The sequence below is a fragment of the Patagioenas fasciata genome, chromosome 1 (assembly GCF_037038585.1).
Source record: "Patagioenas fasciata isolate bPatFas1 chromosome 1, bPatFas1.hap1, whole genome shotgun sequence".
Taxonomy (NCBI): Eukaryota; Metazoa; Chordata; class Aves; order Columbiformes; family Columbidae; genus Patagioenas; species Patagioenas fasciata.
In genome coordinates, this window is record NC_092520.1 from 74,527,764 (window position 1) to 74,544,740 (window position 16,977).

Consider the following 16,977-nt stretch of genomic DNA (forward strand, 5'->3'; position numbering starts at 1 on the left):
GATCTTTTAGGAGAAAAACCTATAAACTTGCCAGTGTTAGATAATTCACTACAATTTACAGCAAATTATTCCAATTCTCTTTGTCCCATGGCTTAGAATACAGAAGTTTGGGGTTTGTTTTGCCTTTAAAAACAAAAACAAAACCAAAAAAACCCAAAGATATTCTAGCTTTAACTTCTGCTAGTTTTGCCAAGTATACTGAAAAAAAACTGTTACTGATTTTTTTTGTTTCCTATTGCTTTCACATGGATCTTATGGTTTTGCAACTCCTTAGCTCTCTCCTCAATAAATTAAATTGACTGACCTTCTGTGATGTGTTTTTCTGAGAGAGTTTTTCTCATTCCTCAGTGATTTTCTTGTCCCTTTTCAGGTTTCTTTCTACCTTGTCACGACATCAGAAGAAGACATGCTATTTCAGCAGCCAGCAGCAACTCCAGATGTGATATAACGTTTTTCTTCCTCGTGTTTATACATCTGAGGTTCCAGAGAAGTTGGTTTTTTTGGCCACAGCACCATCTTGCCAGTTGGCAATCAACCATGACCCATTTGTCCTTTTCATTTTGTGCTTCCCAGGATAAAGTTATGTCAGGTTAAGCATAGCCTCCACTCTTTGCTCTTAAATGAATGAGCTCATTGATGACCTTATTGAAATGCATGTTTGCTTGCCCCTAGCCACTGATGATCAGGTCACCCTGTACCAGTGCCCTATCTGTTCATTATTTACCCTTCCATCAGGCTTCGTGTCATCTGTGAAGTTTATCAGTGATGCTCTGCTTTCTTCCACACCATCGATAAGAATGTTACATATTTCAGAGTCTAGCATAAATCCCGATCAGTCCCCAAAATGTGTCCTTGCACACAGTTACATTATGAGGTGTTGGTGAGACAGTTCCATGGTCTGGGAAGGTGAGGTGTGTAGGCTAAGGTTTCTTAATTGTGGTGTTGTTTTTTGTTTTTGTTTTTTTTAATAAACAAATTGACGTTGTTGCACCAAGGTGGAGAAGTTTCTTACATCACTGCTTTCACTTTTGCCATCCTAGCTTACTACCTTGCTGCAAAAATGTTTCCTAGCTGCTCGGGATGAGTAATTGGACAGGACTGTTCCACAGAAGTCCTCAGAGATGTGAAAACCTCAGGTGTGATTCTGTTTTTTCCAAGTATTTGTTTGCTAATTCGGAGGTTGGTAAAATCAAAACTGGGTGTGGTGGTCAGTCAGCAGGGAAGATGTTAATGACTTTTAAGAGTCCCCTTGTAATTTGCTTGGGTATGCGTACCAGGGAGGGGGTGAATGTCCAGTTTGGGGTCTGGAGCCAGTGTCTACTTTTTCCTTACTTGGTGTTCCCAAGTTGTTCAGTCAGGATATCCTGACACCGTTTTAACATGCAATCAAGCGAAAAAGGAAGAAACGTGAACCTTATAGCCACAGGGTGAAACCAAGTAGTTGAAATTGCTGCGATGAGAGTCTGCAAAGTGGTTTTTTTATGTTTCTGTAAAAACTCATGGCTGTTGCAGCAGGTACAGGACCTTGGCATCATGACTCCGGATTCCCAAGCACCCGTATCTAGCAGGTACTCAATTTAGTCATTAATTGACACCCTGTGTCACGCTGCTTTAAGGCCTGCAAGTGTCGGCGGGGTGACAGTCCCCAGGCGCCCTGCGGAGGGGAGGTTGGTTGCCCGGCGGCGGGCGCTGGGGAAGACAGTGGGCTTGGCCTTCCCGGGGGCGGCTGGCGGGCGGGCGGATGACTACAACTCCCAGCCGGCATCGCGGCGGCGGCGCAGGGGCGTGGCGACGCGGAGAACTACGGCTCCCGTGGGGCCGCGCGGCCTATGAGTCGTGGCCGTTGCGGAAGAGACGGGGAGAACTACATCCCCCAGAGTGCCCCGCGGGGCGGGCAGGGGCGGGCGCTGCGCTGGCCCTGGGCACGGCGGAAGCGGCGCGGCGGGGCCGGGGGTGCGAGGCGGCGATGAGCGGTGGGTAATGCGCCGCGTCTCGCGGGGCCGGGGTGGTTGCAGCCGTTGAAGGGGACGGTTGCTGAGTGTGGGAGGGGGTAGAGGGTTGAGGCGCTCTCCTCGGGTTTGCCCCCTGCTAACGGCCCCGCCGGGGGCCCCCTTCGCTGGGCTGTCGCCTGAGAGGCCGGAGCCGGGGGAGTTGGAATGCGGTCGGCCTGGCCCGTACCTCGTCCTGGCGGCGGGGGGTGAAGCGTGTCGGCACCGCTCCGACGGCTGCGGCTGGTGCCGGAGCGCGGCCCCAGTAGCCGATGGGCTGTGGGGCTCCGCGTTTGCGCGGGGCGAGAGCCGATCGGACGGTCGCTTACCCTGGCGGCTGCCAGCGCTGCCTTGTCTGCCCGTGTGGGGCACGGTACTGTTGGCCTGAGGACTCTTTCAGTCGATTCCCCTCCCCCTACCCCCCGTACTTTTTAGTATTTTTTTTTTATGAGTAACACTGGGAGATTTCTGATTAAAAAATTCAAAATGAAGCAATGATCTCAAATGAAGCAATGATCTCAATCTGTTTGGTTTGCTTTCTACTTCTAGATCATGTTTTCGTGAACTGGCAGTGTTGAAGAAACTGAATGAATGGAACGGTTAGGGCAGATAGGAAGTTTGCATTTCATGCTCTCCGCTTGCCACAAGACACAAACAACACACAGTCTCTGAAGTGACTTTGAATCATTGGAGCTGTGTGTCTTGGGGGATCTGAGGACCTCTGAAGGTAAAAAAGTGTTTGGTAGTGTTCTTTCCTAACCCTCCCTTGCCCTGAGTATTAAAAGGAGGATCCAGTTTGGTAGTGTTGCCAGCCCTCTCCCCACATTTACACCTTCTTTTAGGCCTTCTGCCTATTCTGCTTTCCCAAAGAGCACTCAGGTTCAAGCGTGTTTTTTGAGAAAATGCTATCTTACTTTCTTGTGATGTCAGGTAAAAGGAGTTTCTTAAATGTGGTGGTGAGCTGTTGGCTGAAGGGAGTGATCGCTATAATAAGATAAAAATAAAAATATACATATTCTTGTATTCCCTTCTGCCATGGTACAGTAACTTCTTAAAATGCTTGTCAGCTCTCCAATCTTACAGTTGACTTTTGGCCAGAATACTTGGTTTTGTGCTGTTCTGTGTTTTTCTTATTCAGCTCTACCGATTTGCCATTTTTTTCCCCTTCTATGAAGTCATTCCTTTGAATGTTGCTGCTAGTTTGGCTTTCGCCTTCTCTTTTATGAGCTGATGCTTTGAAATTTTTATGTGTCTCACTTCTTTCAAAAATGAGTGTAGTTACGATGTCCTGTGGAACACGTCTGCTTGAGTGCCTGTTTACTACTGCCTTGTGTTATTTTATATCATTACATAGCATAGTTTCAGCCATAACTTGTTTGAAATAACTTCTATTGTTAGAATAAAATGTAGTGGAAGTGCCATATGAACAGACCTTTTGTAAAAACATTTGCGGTTCTTGCTGACAGCCTATAGAGACAAAGCATTTCTATTTGTTATCAGTCTTTCTGTCTTTACAATTAATGTCACCTTTGGTAGTAGTAATGATATTTTTTGGTAAGTAAGCTTATTCTAAGGCACCTCCTATATATTCTGTGGAGAACCTTTTGCAAAGTGTGGCATAAGCTTGTAAACATGCAGTGTATTTCTTCATGGTCTTCTCTTGTAACTATATCTTCCTGACTAAGCTTACTACTCCCATTGAGCTCTGCCTGGGCCTGGAACGATGGTTCTCTCTTAAACAGCAAAGAACACCTCATTTAAGTGGGGGTGTGTCCACTGTAAATGAAGATGATTGGGTATACACAGTGAACAGGCAGGGTAGTCTAGTACACTGTGGCAGGAAAAACTTCTAGTTCAAAATTTGCCTAAACTGCCATAAAGTTCTTAATCTCTTCTGTAAGTAGTTGGTTGAAGTGTTAGACAGAAGCGTGAGGAGACCTTTATCGTAAGGAACTGGGGGTGTGCTCTAGCCCTGGCACTGTTTTGTCCATGCTGAAAATCCATATGTGTCCCTTCTGGGACAAATGATACACAAAGCCACTTGCCAGATTTTGGGGACCATAAACACCTCAGCTGTTTTCTACCTATCCCTGGAGCTGTGCATTACAAGGATTGAACATCAGTAGGTAGACATGTCTCTTTTACCAAGTAGGTAATGAACAATGGACAGTGCTTTAATTTACAGTTTCATGTTTAACCCTTAAATTTGCTTGTGAACTGCTGTTGGTTGGCAGCTGAAATCAACTCTGCCCAGTCCACTGTATGTATGAAGGCTGACCAGAAGTGTGTGGTTGTGTTTTAGTGATGCTCTGATAGGATTATTTCCAGCACCAGTATTCTGCATTTGCAGCAGGAATGTTGTATCTGAAAGTTAGATTTTTGAGCCAGTTGTTTTCTTTCTGTATGTTAGGTACAAAGTTGATACATTTGTTTCAGTAACAAATGGCTGCTATTGTAAGCATTTACATTAAAACACAGTGGCAGGAAAGCGATGGTTTAATAATGCCCTGGTTATGTTCTTTTTCACCAGACACTATTCTGAGGATGGAGTTTGTAGGTTCTTATGATTTCTCCTTCCAGAGAGAGCCCTTTCTAAAGAGAGGAGTCTGTTGCAGAGGGTTCCTCTTGCAGTGAATGTGACTGCAATATACTGGAAAATCCAGACCAGCCTGCTCACCAGCCTGTTCTGCTGCTTGCCCTGAGACTGAGTTCCCAGAGGATCTGCTCAGCTCTGAGCTCAGCTGGGCAGGGAGCCGTGCAACACAGCATTGGCCCTAGAGACGCCACTTGCCCCAGTTGCTTTGTGAGAAGTTTGTGAAGGGGAAGGGATCCCTCAGCAAACTCAGTGGGAATGAATAGTGAGGTCAGCCCTATTCAGCAACTTATTCTCTCGCTATTCTGCTCATTCAGTGTCCTCTGGACCTTGGGCTAGATGCTGGGATATCAAAGGAGAATGGAAGTACATAACCAAGAGTTAAACACTGCACAGAGTGTTTGCTTTCAAGTCTAGATCAGCTTCAATGTCTTCTGGATAAATAAGCCCAGATATGAAGCTCTCTTAGTATTTGACCTAACTTACAAAAGTCCACAGTTTGTGGATTATTATTTCAGTACAGGTGTGGTATGCAAATTTTGCTGCATTTTAAATGGGTGCTGCTCGTCGGTTCACCAAAAATCACTTATAATCATGTTTATTGCTAAGTCTGCAGTTAAATGATGTATACTCTCTGTAATATTCCTCCTTGAATATGGAAAATAAGCATAGGGAATGATATGGGTACACATGATTTCTCCTCCCCAACGCTGTTAGCCACTTTCAACCAAATACACGACAGATGTGAGGGAAAATAAGAATGACATTGTTAGCAGCAAATATCTATCAGTGCCTTTGAAACTCCCTACTTTAATTTGCACCTTTTTTCATACTTCAGAATTTCTTACTGGCAGGTCTGACTTGAGCACTCATATTTTTCCTTGTGAATGTTGTGGTTTAAGGCATTTGCTGTTTGCACTTGTGGTTCATTCAGCTGCAAAGAAACTAAACCAAAATATTTTGATCCAAGTATGTGGGAGAAGGGAGGTAGAACAAGCAATAGACAAGAGCTGATTAGATAGTAGCTGGTGTCGCCAGACTGGCTCTAGCTGCTAAGTTAACTTCAGTTGATTTTTTTTTTTTTGGCAAATGTATCAAGCCCGATTCATCATAATCCATAAATTTAATCAGGCACAGAAAATGCATGAGCACAACAGGCATCTGAGAATCCTCTGACGTATTGCACTATCCGCAAAACATTCCATGTATTAGCAATCAATTCCTCATTAAAGTCACAGTATTTTCCTAAGTGTGTGTGGCATCTGTATTTTCCCATGCTTCCTTTGACCCTGAATTTATGCCATTCGTGAGTATGACCCTGCAAAGGATGGCATAAGTGACCCCCTAATACGAGAAACCAGAGTAAGGTCATTATGCCAGCATGTGAAGGCCTTTCAGTTTTGGAAGCTCTTGTCATCTTGTTTCCATGGAACAGGGCACCCCTCTTGCATTGTTAGTTCTTCAGAAACGCCGCTGAAGGTATTTTGGCATTATTGCAGCATTTACCATAATTTCCAAATTTGTCTTTCAGTGCTTCCTTCGTGTCCTGTCTCTAGTGCCTAGACACATTTCTCTGCTTCCCTAAAGGCATTCCAGCACCTTGGCATGGCTGCCCTTTGTGAACAGTCTGGAAGAGCTTTTTTGGTATGCTTGTGGTTCTTGTCTTTGCTGTAAACACAAGCTGTGAAAGCCGTATGGGGTGGCAGGCTAAAAATAACTTCTACCCTTGGTAATCTCATAAGGAAAGATAAGTCTTCTGCCTGGGCACTGTGGATGGATTCTGTGCAGTTCCCTACAATCAAGATCACAAATGGTAGTGAGCTGTGCCATCTGCTTTGGGGACAGAGTTGCTGTTGCTCTGTCAATTGCTGTCTCAGAGATAGCGCAGCGTGGCTGGGAGAAGGGCGATATCTGTGCGTTGAACTTGGAAGATCCAGTGGATGGTGACTAGTAGTGTAGACTTGTTCAGTGTTCCTTTGATCCAGGAGGTCGGAAAAGGAAGACACGCATGTATCCTGAGGGGATGTTGTGTAAGAGGAATCATGTCACGGTTTGGTGCTGCTAGGATAACTTTGTGTTTACTGTCAGAGGATTTACTCACTTGGCCCTCTCTTTCCTTACAGCAGCAAGGGCGTCATGATGGATAACCGTTTTGCTACAGCACTAGTAATCGCCTGTGTTCTCAGCCTCATCTCCACCATCTATATGGCAGCTTCCATTGGCACTGACTTTTGGTACGAATACCACACCATGTCCCCAGCTGAGAATATTAGTGAAGCTGGTAGGAGCATCTGGGAGGAATTTGTCAGTGAAGAAGCAGACGAGAAGACCTACACAGATGCGCTCTTCCGGTGCAACGGCACGGTTGGATTGTGGCGGAGGTGTATCACTGTACCCAAAAACTCTCACTGGTACAGTCCACCAGGTATCTCCAGAGCAATTAATACTTCCCTAGCTTGCCTGGGGTGGTATGTCCTAACTTCCTCACAACATATTCATGCCACTTTGTTCCTCCAGAAAACCTATTTCTAGCTTATGGGGTTTTGTTTGGTTTTGATTTTTAATAAAGGCAGCCTAAAATTTTAAAGAAGTGAAAGGCAAAATGGTCTGTGGCTGACAATGCTACAGGCTCTGGATTTGACACATGATACTTGATCTAAATTTAGTCTGGTGTTTCTTCATTTTTCTTTTGTATCTGCTGTCCAACTGGGGATACTATTATAGTTGCTCTGCCAGTCACTGTCTTTCTAGGAGAGGTCCTGGGATCCAGCAATGGAATAAAGATATTACTTTATTGAGGGGGCACTTACTTCTTTTAGCTAGTCATTCATTTTCCTCACATGTCACAAATGTCCCACTGTCAGCACATTTGACCTCCTTGTACTGTAGCGTTGGATATAGAATGAAATATTTGTATTCTTGTTCACAGTGGTTGGGGCCTAAAGAAGTGTGGTGTGCAATTATTGTAGTTGCTTCAAAGTAGATTTTGGACACATATTGTGTGTGTGAAGCCCTTCATTTTGAACCTGCTTGAAAATGTACTTTCAAACACCTCTTCTGGAGAAAAGATATTACATGAAATACTTTTCTTTTTTTTTCCTCTAATGAAAATACTTAGCTTGGAAGACACTTAAGCCAGCTCTGCTCAACAGTATTCTCAAAGCAAAAATCTAACTAAGGTGTAAAGGGCAGAAATTTAGTGTAAAGAAGCAAATATTTTCTGTTCTTTAAATAGGCCTTTCTATCCCATTTTTGAATGAAGCATTTAGTATGATACTACATGCTGCACATAGAGATAAGCACAGCTTAGTTAAGAGACTCCGAGTACAGGGATACATAACAACATAGTTGAGCATCATGTGCCACATTTCTTTCCTGATCTGTCAAGCATGGCACAGTTCTCTGGATAACCCAGGTAAGCTTGAAGATTGTTCATGTTTGAATGCTGTCCCTCACACGCTATGCTAACTACGTTATGACAAGGCATCCTACAAATTTGTTTTGAGAGGTAATTTTTTCTCTAAAATGGGACTCTGAGAAGCTTCTCAGCTTAAATGGTTGGGAAAGGAGGAATTGGAAGGTAGAGGGATGGGAGGGAGACAACTAATGGTATTTTTTTCTTTTTTACCCCAGAAACTGACTTGACTACCAACTGCATCAGTTTTTCCCTCTCTGATCAGTTTATGGAAAAGTACATAGAGCCTGGAAATCACAATAGTGGCACGGATTTGAATCGGACTTGTAAGTGTCTTTCACTTCTGGGAGGTGAAGTGGATTAAAAAGTGGATTAAGATTAAAAAAACCAGAAGTTTCTCAAATACAGTCACTAGTGAGGAAAGCATCTGTGTAGTGCAGGCAGCAGGTCAAATTTTAAAAGCAAAACTTAGATGTGTTAGCAAAGGTTTTGCCTGTGAATGCAGTACAGGAATTTGGGAGTTAAGAAATTAAGTTCTTCCTACTTCAGTGAAGCCCTTGGTCCTTTTTAGCTATGCATGTAGAATGTCTGATGGAGCAGAAGCAGCGTGGGTAGAAGGGAATGTAAGACGGTGGGAGAAGATCAGTTTCTAACACATTTTCAACAAACTTGTGTGTTTGTTTCATGTGCAGATCTCTGGCGATTACAGTTCCTGCTGCCCTTTGTCAGCCTTGGTCTCATGTGCTTTGGGGCTCTGATTGGGCTCTGTGCTTGTGCCTGTCGCAGCCTTTACCCAGCCATTGCTACCGGAGTCCTCCATTTCCTAGCAGGTAGGTCTCCTGCCATCTACCACTTACCCCCTTTCCCGCCCTCCAGAAGCTTACAGTGAGAAACAGAGCACTTCAGAGATGAGCTCATTGTGCTTTTTCTGCTTCCTCCCCCAGGGCTTTGTACGCTGGGCCTGGTTGGCTGCTACGTTGCTGGGATTGAGCTGCTGCATAAGAAGCTGCCCCTGCCTGATGATGTGAAGGGTGAATTCGGCTGGTCCTTCTGCCTCGCCTGTGTCTCAGCACCTTTGCAGTTTATGGCAGCTGCTCTTTTCATCTGGGCGGCTCGCACCAACAGAAAGGAATTCACTCTCTTGAAAGCATATCGTGTAGCATAAGTGCTGCTAGGGAAGTATGGAATTTCTATGTTATAGCCTCTTCTCCCCTAGCCCTTACTACTTTTTTCTTTTAGTCAGAATTTTACCTTGTACTGCATGCTTCTTGCCAGTTGAGACAATTTAGCCTGCAGGCCCTGAAGACAAAGACCTCTGGGCTAAATGACCAAACTCTGCCAGAAGTCTGCATAAATCGAACAAGTTTTTAAATTGTTGTTTTGTTTTTTTAATAATATTATTATAATTTTTTAAGCTTCATTTTGTTGTTGAATATCCCCTTAGTTAGATGTACATGCCTAATTTTATTACCCTATTAGCCTGGAGGAAATAGGAATGGTTTGTGGGGTGGAAGAGAGATAGGAAGAGAAAAGAGACAAGCGTGGGAACCTCTGTGCACAAATAATAAAGAATCACGAGCTGTCTGCTGTCTGACCCGAGCAGGCAATACCTACAGATGGCACTTTGGAAACATTGGGGAACTCGGAAACCTCTGTTATGGAAATAACTGTAGCTAAATCAGTCCTATAGCTTCATTTTGGGTCTCTTACCCTCACTAGTTTGCTATTTTTTCTGACTTCTGCCGAAACTGATGCAGGCAGAGCAACCAGGTGTGGGAGGTCCTGTAGAGCATAGCATGCCCAAAGCAAACTGTGTGCTTCCATTTGCCAAGGAGCGGGATGAGTTGGCCCATGTGGAGCTTTGTGCTGCTCTAGCTACACTGCTTCCGACACCTAGGCTACTTTGATATCTGCACTACCTGTGGTTGTGCACTCTAAATCTTAACTTGTGGTGCTTTGGCTTGCTGTGAAATAAGGCTTTCCCCGCTCTTGTGTTGAAAACAACTCCTCACAAATCTTTGGTTTAGTGTATGTGTGTATATGTACATATATAAACTTAACTTTTTTTTTAAAGCTCACCTATTTATCCTACACAGCACCCAACAGGGTTTTTTTTAAAAGGTGCTGCTCTTTTCCCATCTTGCCCCAAACCTATTGTTTAAATGAAATAATTATAATAATAATAAAAAGCTCAGAAATTTTCAGCATTGTATGAATCTGATGGGAGGGTGAGGGAATGGTCTGAAGTTAATTCTACTAGGGGAAAGAAAAGCCAATATCTAGATCGTTCTCTGTTTTCAGGGAAATCTCACCAGAAGCAAAGAAGTCTCTTTTTTTTTTTTTTTTTTTTTAATGAAATTCTTGGACTTCTGTAAACTTTATTTTCTTCTGCTCATCATTGGGGATGCAACACCCCATAATTTCTAATAAGTTCATAACTTCTGCACATATTTCTTCTAAATCACTGCAATTCTAGCCAGACTGAGTAGTATATCTTTTCTAGAAAACAGTGTTCCAAGACTGAATTGTTTAATTCTGAGGCCTTAACTCCCCTCATTTCCTTACTCCATGCTTAATAAAAGAAGTATGTCTTAGAAGAAATAAATCCTGACAAAACAAATAAGTCTGTGATGGCAAGGATTCTGTGAGATAGTTTTTATGAGAATGGCACAGAAATAGGCATTTTTGTAGTTTGGTTTTTTTTTTTTTTTTTATTTTGATTTGTGAGGTTTTTTTCAGTAGGTACTTCTACTCAGGCTGTGTTTGCTGGGTCAGCAAACAGACCTAGTCACGAGTTCCCTGAAAATGAGGGCTATCTGCTAGTGTCACTTCTTTATGATGTACGTGATAGGGTTCAACCTACTTCTCCTTTTATTATCATCACTGGGATCTTTACAAAATGGAACAAGGATGCTGAAGGAAACCAGGATCACTGATAAAGTAGCTGTGGACCATTCAAGATAATCGTCTTTCTCCTGCTGTTGAGTAATTTTTCACCGTTCCACCTAAAACAGCTTTTCCCCTCTCTACAATGTCTGGGCCAATTTTAACTCTGTAAGAGGGGATGTGGTACTTTTGTGCACCTGAGACAATGAAAATCTGTGCCACTGATATGTCATTGGTATGGTGCTTTTTCAGAGTAATTGGTTATCTCTGACATAGGTAGATAAGGCCTAACTGCTCAGCTTGTCTGGTTCCTCATTTGTCAGATATAGTAGGGCATGCAAGTCTCAGCTCAGGTCAAAAGGACTGGAAGGTGCTATTCTGCACTTTGAGAGGAAACACTACTGGTTAATTCATCTAGTACAGTTTGGTTGGAATTTTTCCTTTTTTCAGGAGCTGGCAGAAAAATCATATTCTGTGATTTTAATCTGAACAATGGGAATCCTGTGTGCTTGCTCTCTCCTCTGGTATCAGTGCTTATTTTTCTGAAGTGTAAATCTCAGTTTTTAAACATTAATATTCTTGTTTCTAAAAGAAAGATTGTTATGGAGAGAAAATGAAATGTTAGGGGTGCTGTCAGTCCTTTCTTGATCATTTTAAGTATCAGCAAACCCAAGATTGCTTGGTTTGGTATGCCTCAGATAAATGCTGCTGGTTTTCTCTGCTCTGAAATGAACAAAACAGGCTTTAGTTGGTCCTTGATTTGGAACATTTAACTAAAATGAGTGTTGCCTTTCAGTTTTGGGGTATTTTTGCTTCACTCGTGTAGAAATTTTTTCATCAGAATGGATTTCAGTGAGGGGCAGATTTCATACAGAAAGAGAACCACTCCTCTCTGTTGTCTGGGGTGTTGGATCTACATATAGCTATCTTGCTTTGGAACTGCTTTGCCCAAGGTGTAAAGGGCGCAAGAAGAGTTCAGATTTCACACAGAAAGAGAACCACTCCTCTCTGTTGTCTGGGGTGTTGGATCTACATATAGCTATCTTGCTTTGGAACTGCTTTGCCCAAGGTGTAAAGGGCGCAAGAAGAGTTCAGATTTCACACAGAAAGAGAACCACTCCTCTCTGTTGTCTGGGGTGTTGGATCTACATATAGCTATCTTGCTTTGGAACTGCTTTGCCCAAGGTGTAAAGCGCGCAAGAAGAGTTCAGATTTCATACAGAAAGAGAACCACTCCTCTCTGTTGTCTGGGGTGTTGGATCTACATATAGCTATCTTGCTTTGGAACTGCTTTGCCCAAGGTGTAAAGCGCGCAAGAAGAGTTCTTGGACTGCTGGCTTGGGTCCGCTAAATGGCGTTGAAGGAGGAGAGAAAAAGTGAGCAGACACTGAGGATGTAGTAATTCTGTTTAAAAAATGATTAAGCACAATAATGAAGCAAATCTTGACACAGGATGTATGGTACAGGCCCTTCATACCGGCAGATCTTCATGCCACATTCAGAGGTTGGCGGCATTCAAGAGAAGCTTGAGGCTTGTATGTGTGTTTGTGGTCACATACGTATATGCAAATGCAGACACCCTTGCTCAAGAAAGTGAAGAGTGCTCCAACTCTGGAAGACAGTGGTGAGATTGAAGGCTGATGTGTGTCTGACTGTGAGAGATGTTTACTGGTACTGGTTTAATGTTGGAGGTACGGATGAGGCAGATAAACATGGTGAGATCAAAATAGATAAAAAAACAACGTCCTTGTGTGTCTGTGTGCTCAGGGGAAATGGCACTCATCTGTAACACTTGTATGGGCTGGTAAAATTGAAGGCATATCCAAGGACAAACAGAAACAAAAGAGGAGGAAGAATCCCATCAGACTGAGTGTGAGAACCAAGGACTGTTGACACTGCACTGGAGCAAGCTTCCAGGACTCCAGCGCAAAGTCCTGATGTGGTACTGTGTAGGCAGCACAGTAAAGGCCAACCTCCGCTCCTCTACCACCACCACCTTCCTGCCCACCCACAGCACTATCACAGTGGCAGCATAAGCAAATGGGTGAACTCTTCTCTAATGAGAAACCCATAAAGGTTCTGTTGTCCTTCAAATGTGCCCCTGTATGACAATGAAGAAGAATCTTCACAGGCTTGAGCTTGTTTTCCTGCCAACACTGCACAACCTCTAGGAAAGCAGGAGTAGCAGAAAGCTGTACAGAGCAGTACTGTGTTCAGTTTAGGTAGCAGCTTCTTATTTTTTCCTTGAAGTGGCATTTGCACTGTTCTCTCCTCCCACCCCAAACAATTCTCAGAAGGGGCTGGTCAATGAGGCTGTGAAGAGGGGTTTTATTGTTGTGGCTGTAAATACAGTTCCCACTGGTATCAGGAGAGATTGCTGAAAACCGGAGAATAGACAATCCTGTTTCCTTACTTGAATAAAAAAGCGGTATAGAGCAGACACACAAAAAAACCTTGTGTAAAGGGAACGGTTCATCACTTAGGAAAGGAATATTATGTCGTGGGCACAAGTGATAGCGGAGTCACAGACAGCCCAAGAAGCTATGTGCGATGGTCTAGTTTTCCTTCTGGACTGTGTGCTGGCCAGGTGGTCTTTTCCTCATGGAAGATCTGTTGCAGTCTTTTTGCTATGGTGATAATGAATGTCTCCTCTCCCCTAATCTAAAGTGCTCTGAAGTGTGTTTTGAGAAAGGTGTGTGGGGTTTTTTTGTTTTGTTTCTGTTCTTTGTCACTTACAGTTGGCACCAAGTTATGTACCAGCTCACAGTCTGTCTCTTACAGTGCTGTCATAGTTCAGTGATTCAAGGCAATGACTTCTGAGAAGGTCTTTCCTGCTCACTAGAGTTGTGTGTGTTCAGCCAGCACCTGCTGTTCAAAGAGAAAATCTTAAATGTCAGCAGCTTGTTATCGTAATATCTCAGGCTGATTGTCCACCTCTATCTGTGTGTATTTCCTGCTGGAGTAGATGGTGTATCTCAACAGAAAGAGGATAACATCTTGAAGCAGCTTTAGATTTTTTTTTTTTCTGTTTCCTCAGGAATAGCTAGATATTTGTGCTATAGAGCTTCTTTATAACCTGTTTTTTAACTAGAAAGGATCAAAAATTTGAATGCTTACTCCTAGAGATAATATTCTGCTCCTGTAGAATATTATTCTTGCCCTATATTTTTAAACTACAGCTTTCAGAACTGCAGAGTGCAAACTATGTTGAAGTTATGGTTCAGATATATGACAGTGAAAGAATGGATGCTCTGTAACTGGAAGACTGTATAGGTATCTGGATATGGCAGTAATGGCCATGTGCAAAATTACACCTAACAAGCACCTGTCTGCCTGCTGATACATGCCAAACCTTTATACAAATCGACGACCACTGAAAAAAAACTGACAATGATAATGTATTCCACTTCTCTCTCTCCTCCTCCCTTCTAAAATTATTGTTTTTAAAAATAACCATAGGGACAATGTTTTATTTATTGATCAGGTTAGAGCATTGAGTGTCAGATATCTCTGTGCTCCATGTTTTCTGTGTACAGACAAGGGTGAAGATGATAATTGATTTTTGCAGAGGATCCAAGCATTTCTCTACCTTTGGGTTTTCTAAGGTGAAGGCTGAAAAATTTCAAGAAAACTAAAAGTTTTGTTTAGTTAAAATGAATTATTACTTAATCAAAACTCTCCAAAAAAACCCCAAGATAGTGATTTTTAATAGCCTTTTTTATTTTTCCAGCTTTCTCAAGCCTTTGATCTGCCTCTTAAATTTTCTCTTACATTAAATGGTTTTAGAATATTTTTTCAGATTGATGTTTGCAAAGAAGACGATCTACTACTGTATTTTGTATCACTATCTCAGAAGAGGAAATCCTCACATATGTAACTTTTTAATGGAGGTCCGCATTACATCTGTAATTTGGGCTAGTTCTTGATATCAGACATGCTTCTTTTTTTTTTTTTGGAGTACCTACTAAAAATAAGATTGATCCAAACATCCTTAATAGTCTTTGAAAAAACTAAATAATGCAGAAGTGTTTCCAGGACACTCTGTTAGCAAAAACTCCTTCTGTCCCATGCTATGACCTACCATGTGTCTGGACCTTTACAATCTATTCTTTTCCTACTCAGCTTCCACGGCTGAATGCATGAGCCTATTTTGCCGCATGTTAACTTGATTGAGCGGTGGCTGAGGACCATTCCTTGTTGTAACTTCTGCTTTCAACATCCTCATGATAAAAGGGTTACACTACGATGCTGCTTTTCTTAGAAAGATGGAAAAGCCCTATGAAGCAGCAGGACGTGGTCTCTGTGGAAGAACCATCCTCTGTTAGCTGTCTGCCTGGAGTAAAGCAGGCAGACTTCCTGGTGGAGGGAGTCCTGCTCTGCTAGTGCCCCATCATGTTTCTGTACCCATCAGATTGACTGTGGAGACTCGTGTTACCTGTAAGTGTCAGCGTGTCCTTCACACTGTGTCAGGTGAGGGTGATTAGAGCCCTTCCCAGCATTGTCCAACTGATGTGCCATGAGTATGCTCTTGAGCTAAGCTATAAAATCAATACTGCATTGAATGTTGGGGGTTTTCCATCCTCTGAGGCCAAGTGCAGCTTGTACCTTTAGGTAATTTGATTATCTGGAAGATTACTCTCCTGAGTCTGATAGCTGATGCTGTGGGCCAAGTGGCCACAGCAGTACCTTTTTACGTTAAATGATTTCTATGTAAATTCACTGAGAAACCTCCCTCAGTCCTCAGATGATTTGCCTGTGGCAGACGCACACGTAAAGAGCAGCGAAGCTGACCATCCGATATGTTTACACTGATGGTGACGTAATAATTGATTGAATGTAACAGTTAAACACCAAACTGATGTGGTGCATTTTGCAGTGCTGGCCGGATGAGAGCAGGAGTAAGCTGAAGCATGGCAGCACACAGTGGGTGCCCTTTTTCTGTGATGCCTCAGCTCTGCCAGAGCCTTCCTGCTTGCGGGCCATCTTGATAGCAAATCCTGGAGAGCTGGTTCCATGGCCTCTTCAAATCCTTCCTGAGTCTCAGCCCTACACTGTACTGGGCTCCCTTACCACTGCTGATCCTCTCATTTGAAGAAGCTACCTGTGTGGGTGATTTTGTGATCCCTGTGACTTCACTTGAGTAATTTCCTCAACCTTCATTAAATTGCTTTGATTGAGAAAGGGTTGGGTTTCGACTTCACCAGAAATAAGCTCTGCTTTCTGAGTGCCTTCTGAGGCTGTTGAAGTAGTTTCTTTTGCAAACAAAACCCTTTGTCATGCACTGAAGTGACCCATTTAACTGATTGCATTTTGATGTTTACTTCCACATAACAGCAGCAGAGGTAAAAAACCGTAGTGTTTGTCCAGTGCTAGAACTGCTTGTGTTCACTGAAGGTCTTTGAGTTCTGGGAAGTGATATAACCATTCACAACTGCGGCTATCACAGACTGTGTCAGTAGTGAGATGCTGCTGGAGGAGTCACCCCTGCCTCCCAGTGCTGAACTGGGAGATGAGGCAGGAGGACCTGGCAGGTGCAGTGGGACATGAACAGTCTCTGAGAGCGGGTCACAGGTTCCGAGGCAGCTTCGCTGTTCTGCTTGAGCCACTGCAGGCCTGCCTGGGAAAAGCACTTGCACAACTGCATCAGCCGTGCGAGAGACAGTGTGGAAAATACACAGTGATTTCCCCTGCAGGCCTGGGGTTGAAGAGGAGGCTGTAGCAGCGAGGCCTGTCCTCTGCGGAGAGCACAAGGAAGTGTGTAGCATTATGGGGAAAAGGAAGCCAAACCTGTTATGGAGCAGACAGATGTGTTTTACCCCACCTTTGTGAGCTGACAGGAGTGTCATCATCCAGGCAAGACATGTTCTTCCCCTTCTGTGTCTCCTCGCTTCCTTCTCCCAGCTCCTGCACTGATTCTCCCCTCTCCATTCTCTCTCTTTCATAGCTTCTTTTACCACAATTAATAAAAAAGCTACACACTTTAGAGGCACATTGGGCTGTACTCAGAGGACCTTAAGTCTGTCCGCAATCCTGTTATGCACCCAGTTGGGTGTGTCTGGAAGCCTGAAGCCAGCTAATTGGAAAAGCCGGGCAGA

General features: G+C 43.4%; 1 protein-coding gene across 6 annotated transcripts; it reads left to right on the top strand.

Annotated features, from left to right (window-relative positions):
• The first annotated feature begins 1,895 nt into the window (after window positions 1-1,895).
• Window positions 1,896-10,200, top strand: CLDND1 (claudin domain containing 1). Of its 6 annotated transcripts, none has more exons than XM_065829258.2 (7): window positions 1,896-1,973; window positions 2,538-2,715; window positions 6,113-6,225; window positions 6,705-7,006; window positions 8,215-8,322; window positions 8,689-8,826; window positions 8,941-10,200. In XM_065829258.2, the coding sequence occupies exons 4-7, from the start codon at window positions 6,718-6,720 to the stop codon at window positions 9,159-9,161; spliced, it is 756 nt and encodes a 251-aa protein (XP_065685330.1). In that variant the 5' UTR covers window positions 1,896-1,973; window positions 2,538-2,715; window positions 6,113-6,225; window positions 6,705-6,717; the 3' UTR covers window positions 9,162-10,200. The 6 variants fall into 6 exon arrangements, with proteins under 6 accessions (XP_065685330.1, XP_065685331.1, XP_065685328.1 ...); XM_065829259.2 differs by having other exon boundaries at window positions 6,708-7,006; XM_065829256.2 differs by lacking the exon at window positions 6,113-6,225.
• Window positions 10,201-16,977: the final 6,777 nt, after the last annotated feature.

What these genes read in the sequence shown, in the direction of transcription:
- CLDND1 (XM_065829258.2), top strand. Translation starts at nt 6,718, where the DNA reads ATGATGGATAACCGTTTTGCTACAGCACTAGTAATCGCCTGTGTTCTC. An exon ending in TCACTGGTACAGTCCACCAG is followed by an intron (nt 7,007 to 8,214) that starts GTATCTCCAGAG and finishes TTTTTACCCCAG; the next exon opens with AAACTGACTTGACTACCAAC. An exon ending in AGTCCTCCATTTCCTAGCAG is followed by an intron (nt 8,827 to 8,940) that starts GTAGGTCTCCTG and finishes TTCCTCCCCCAG; the next exon opens with GGCTTTGTACGCTGGGCCTG.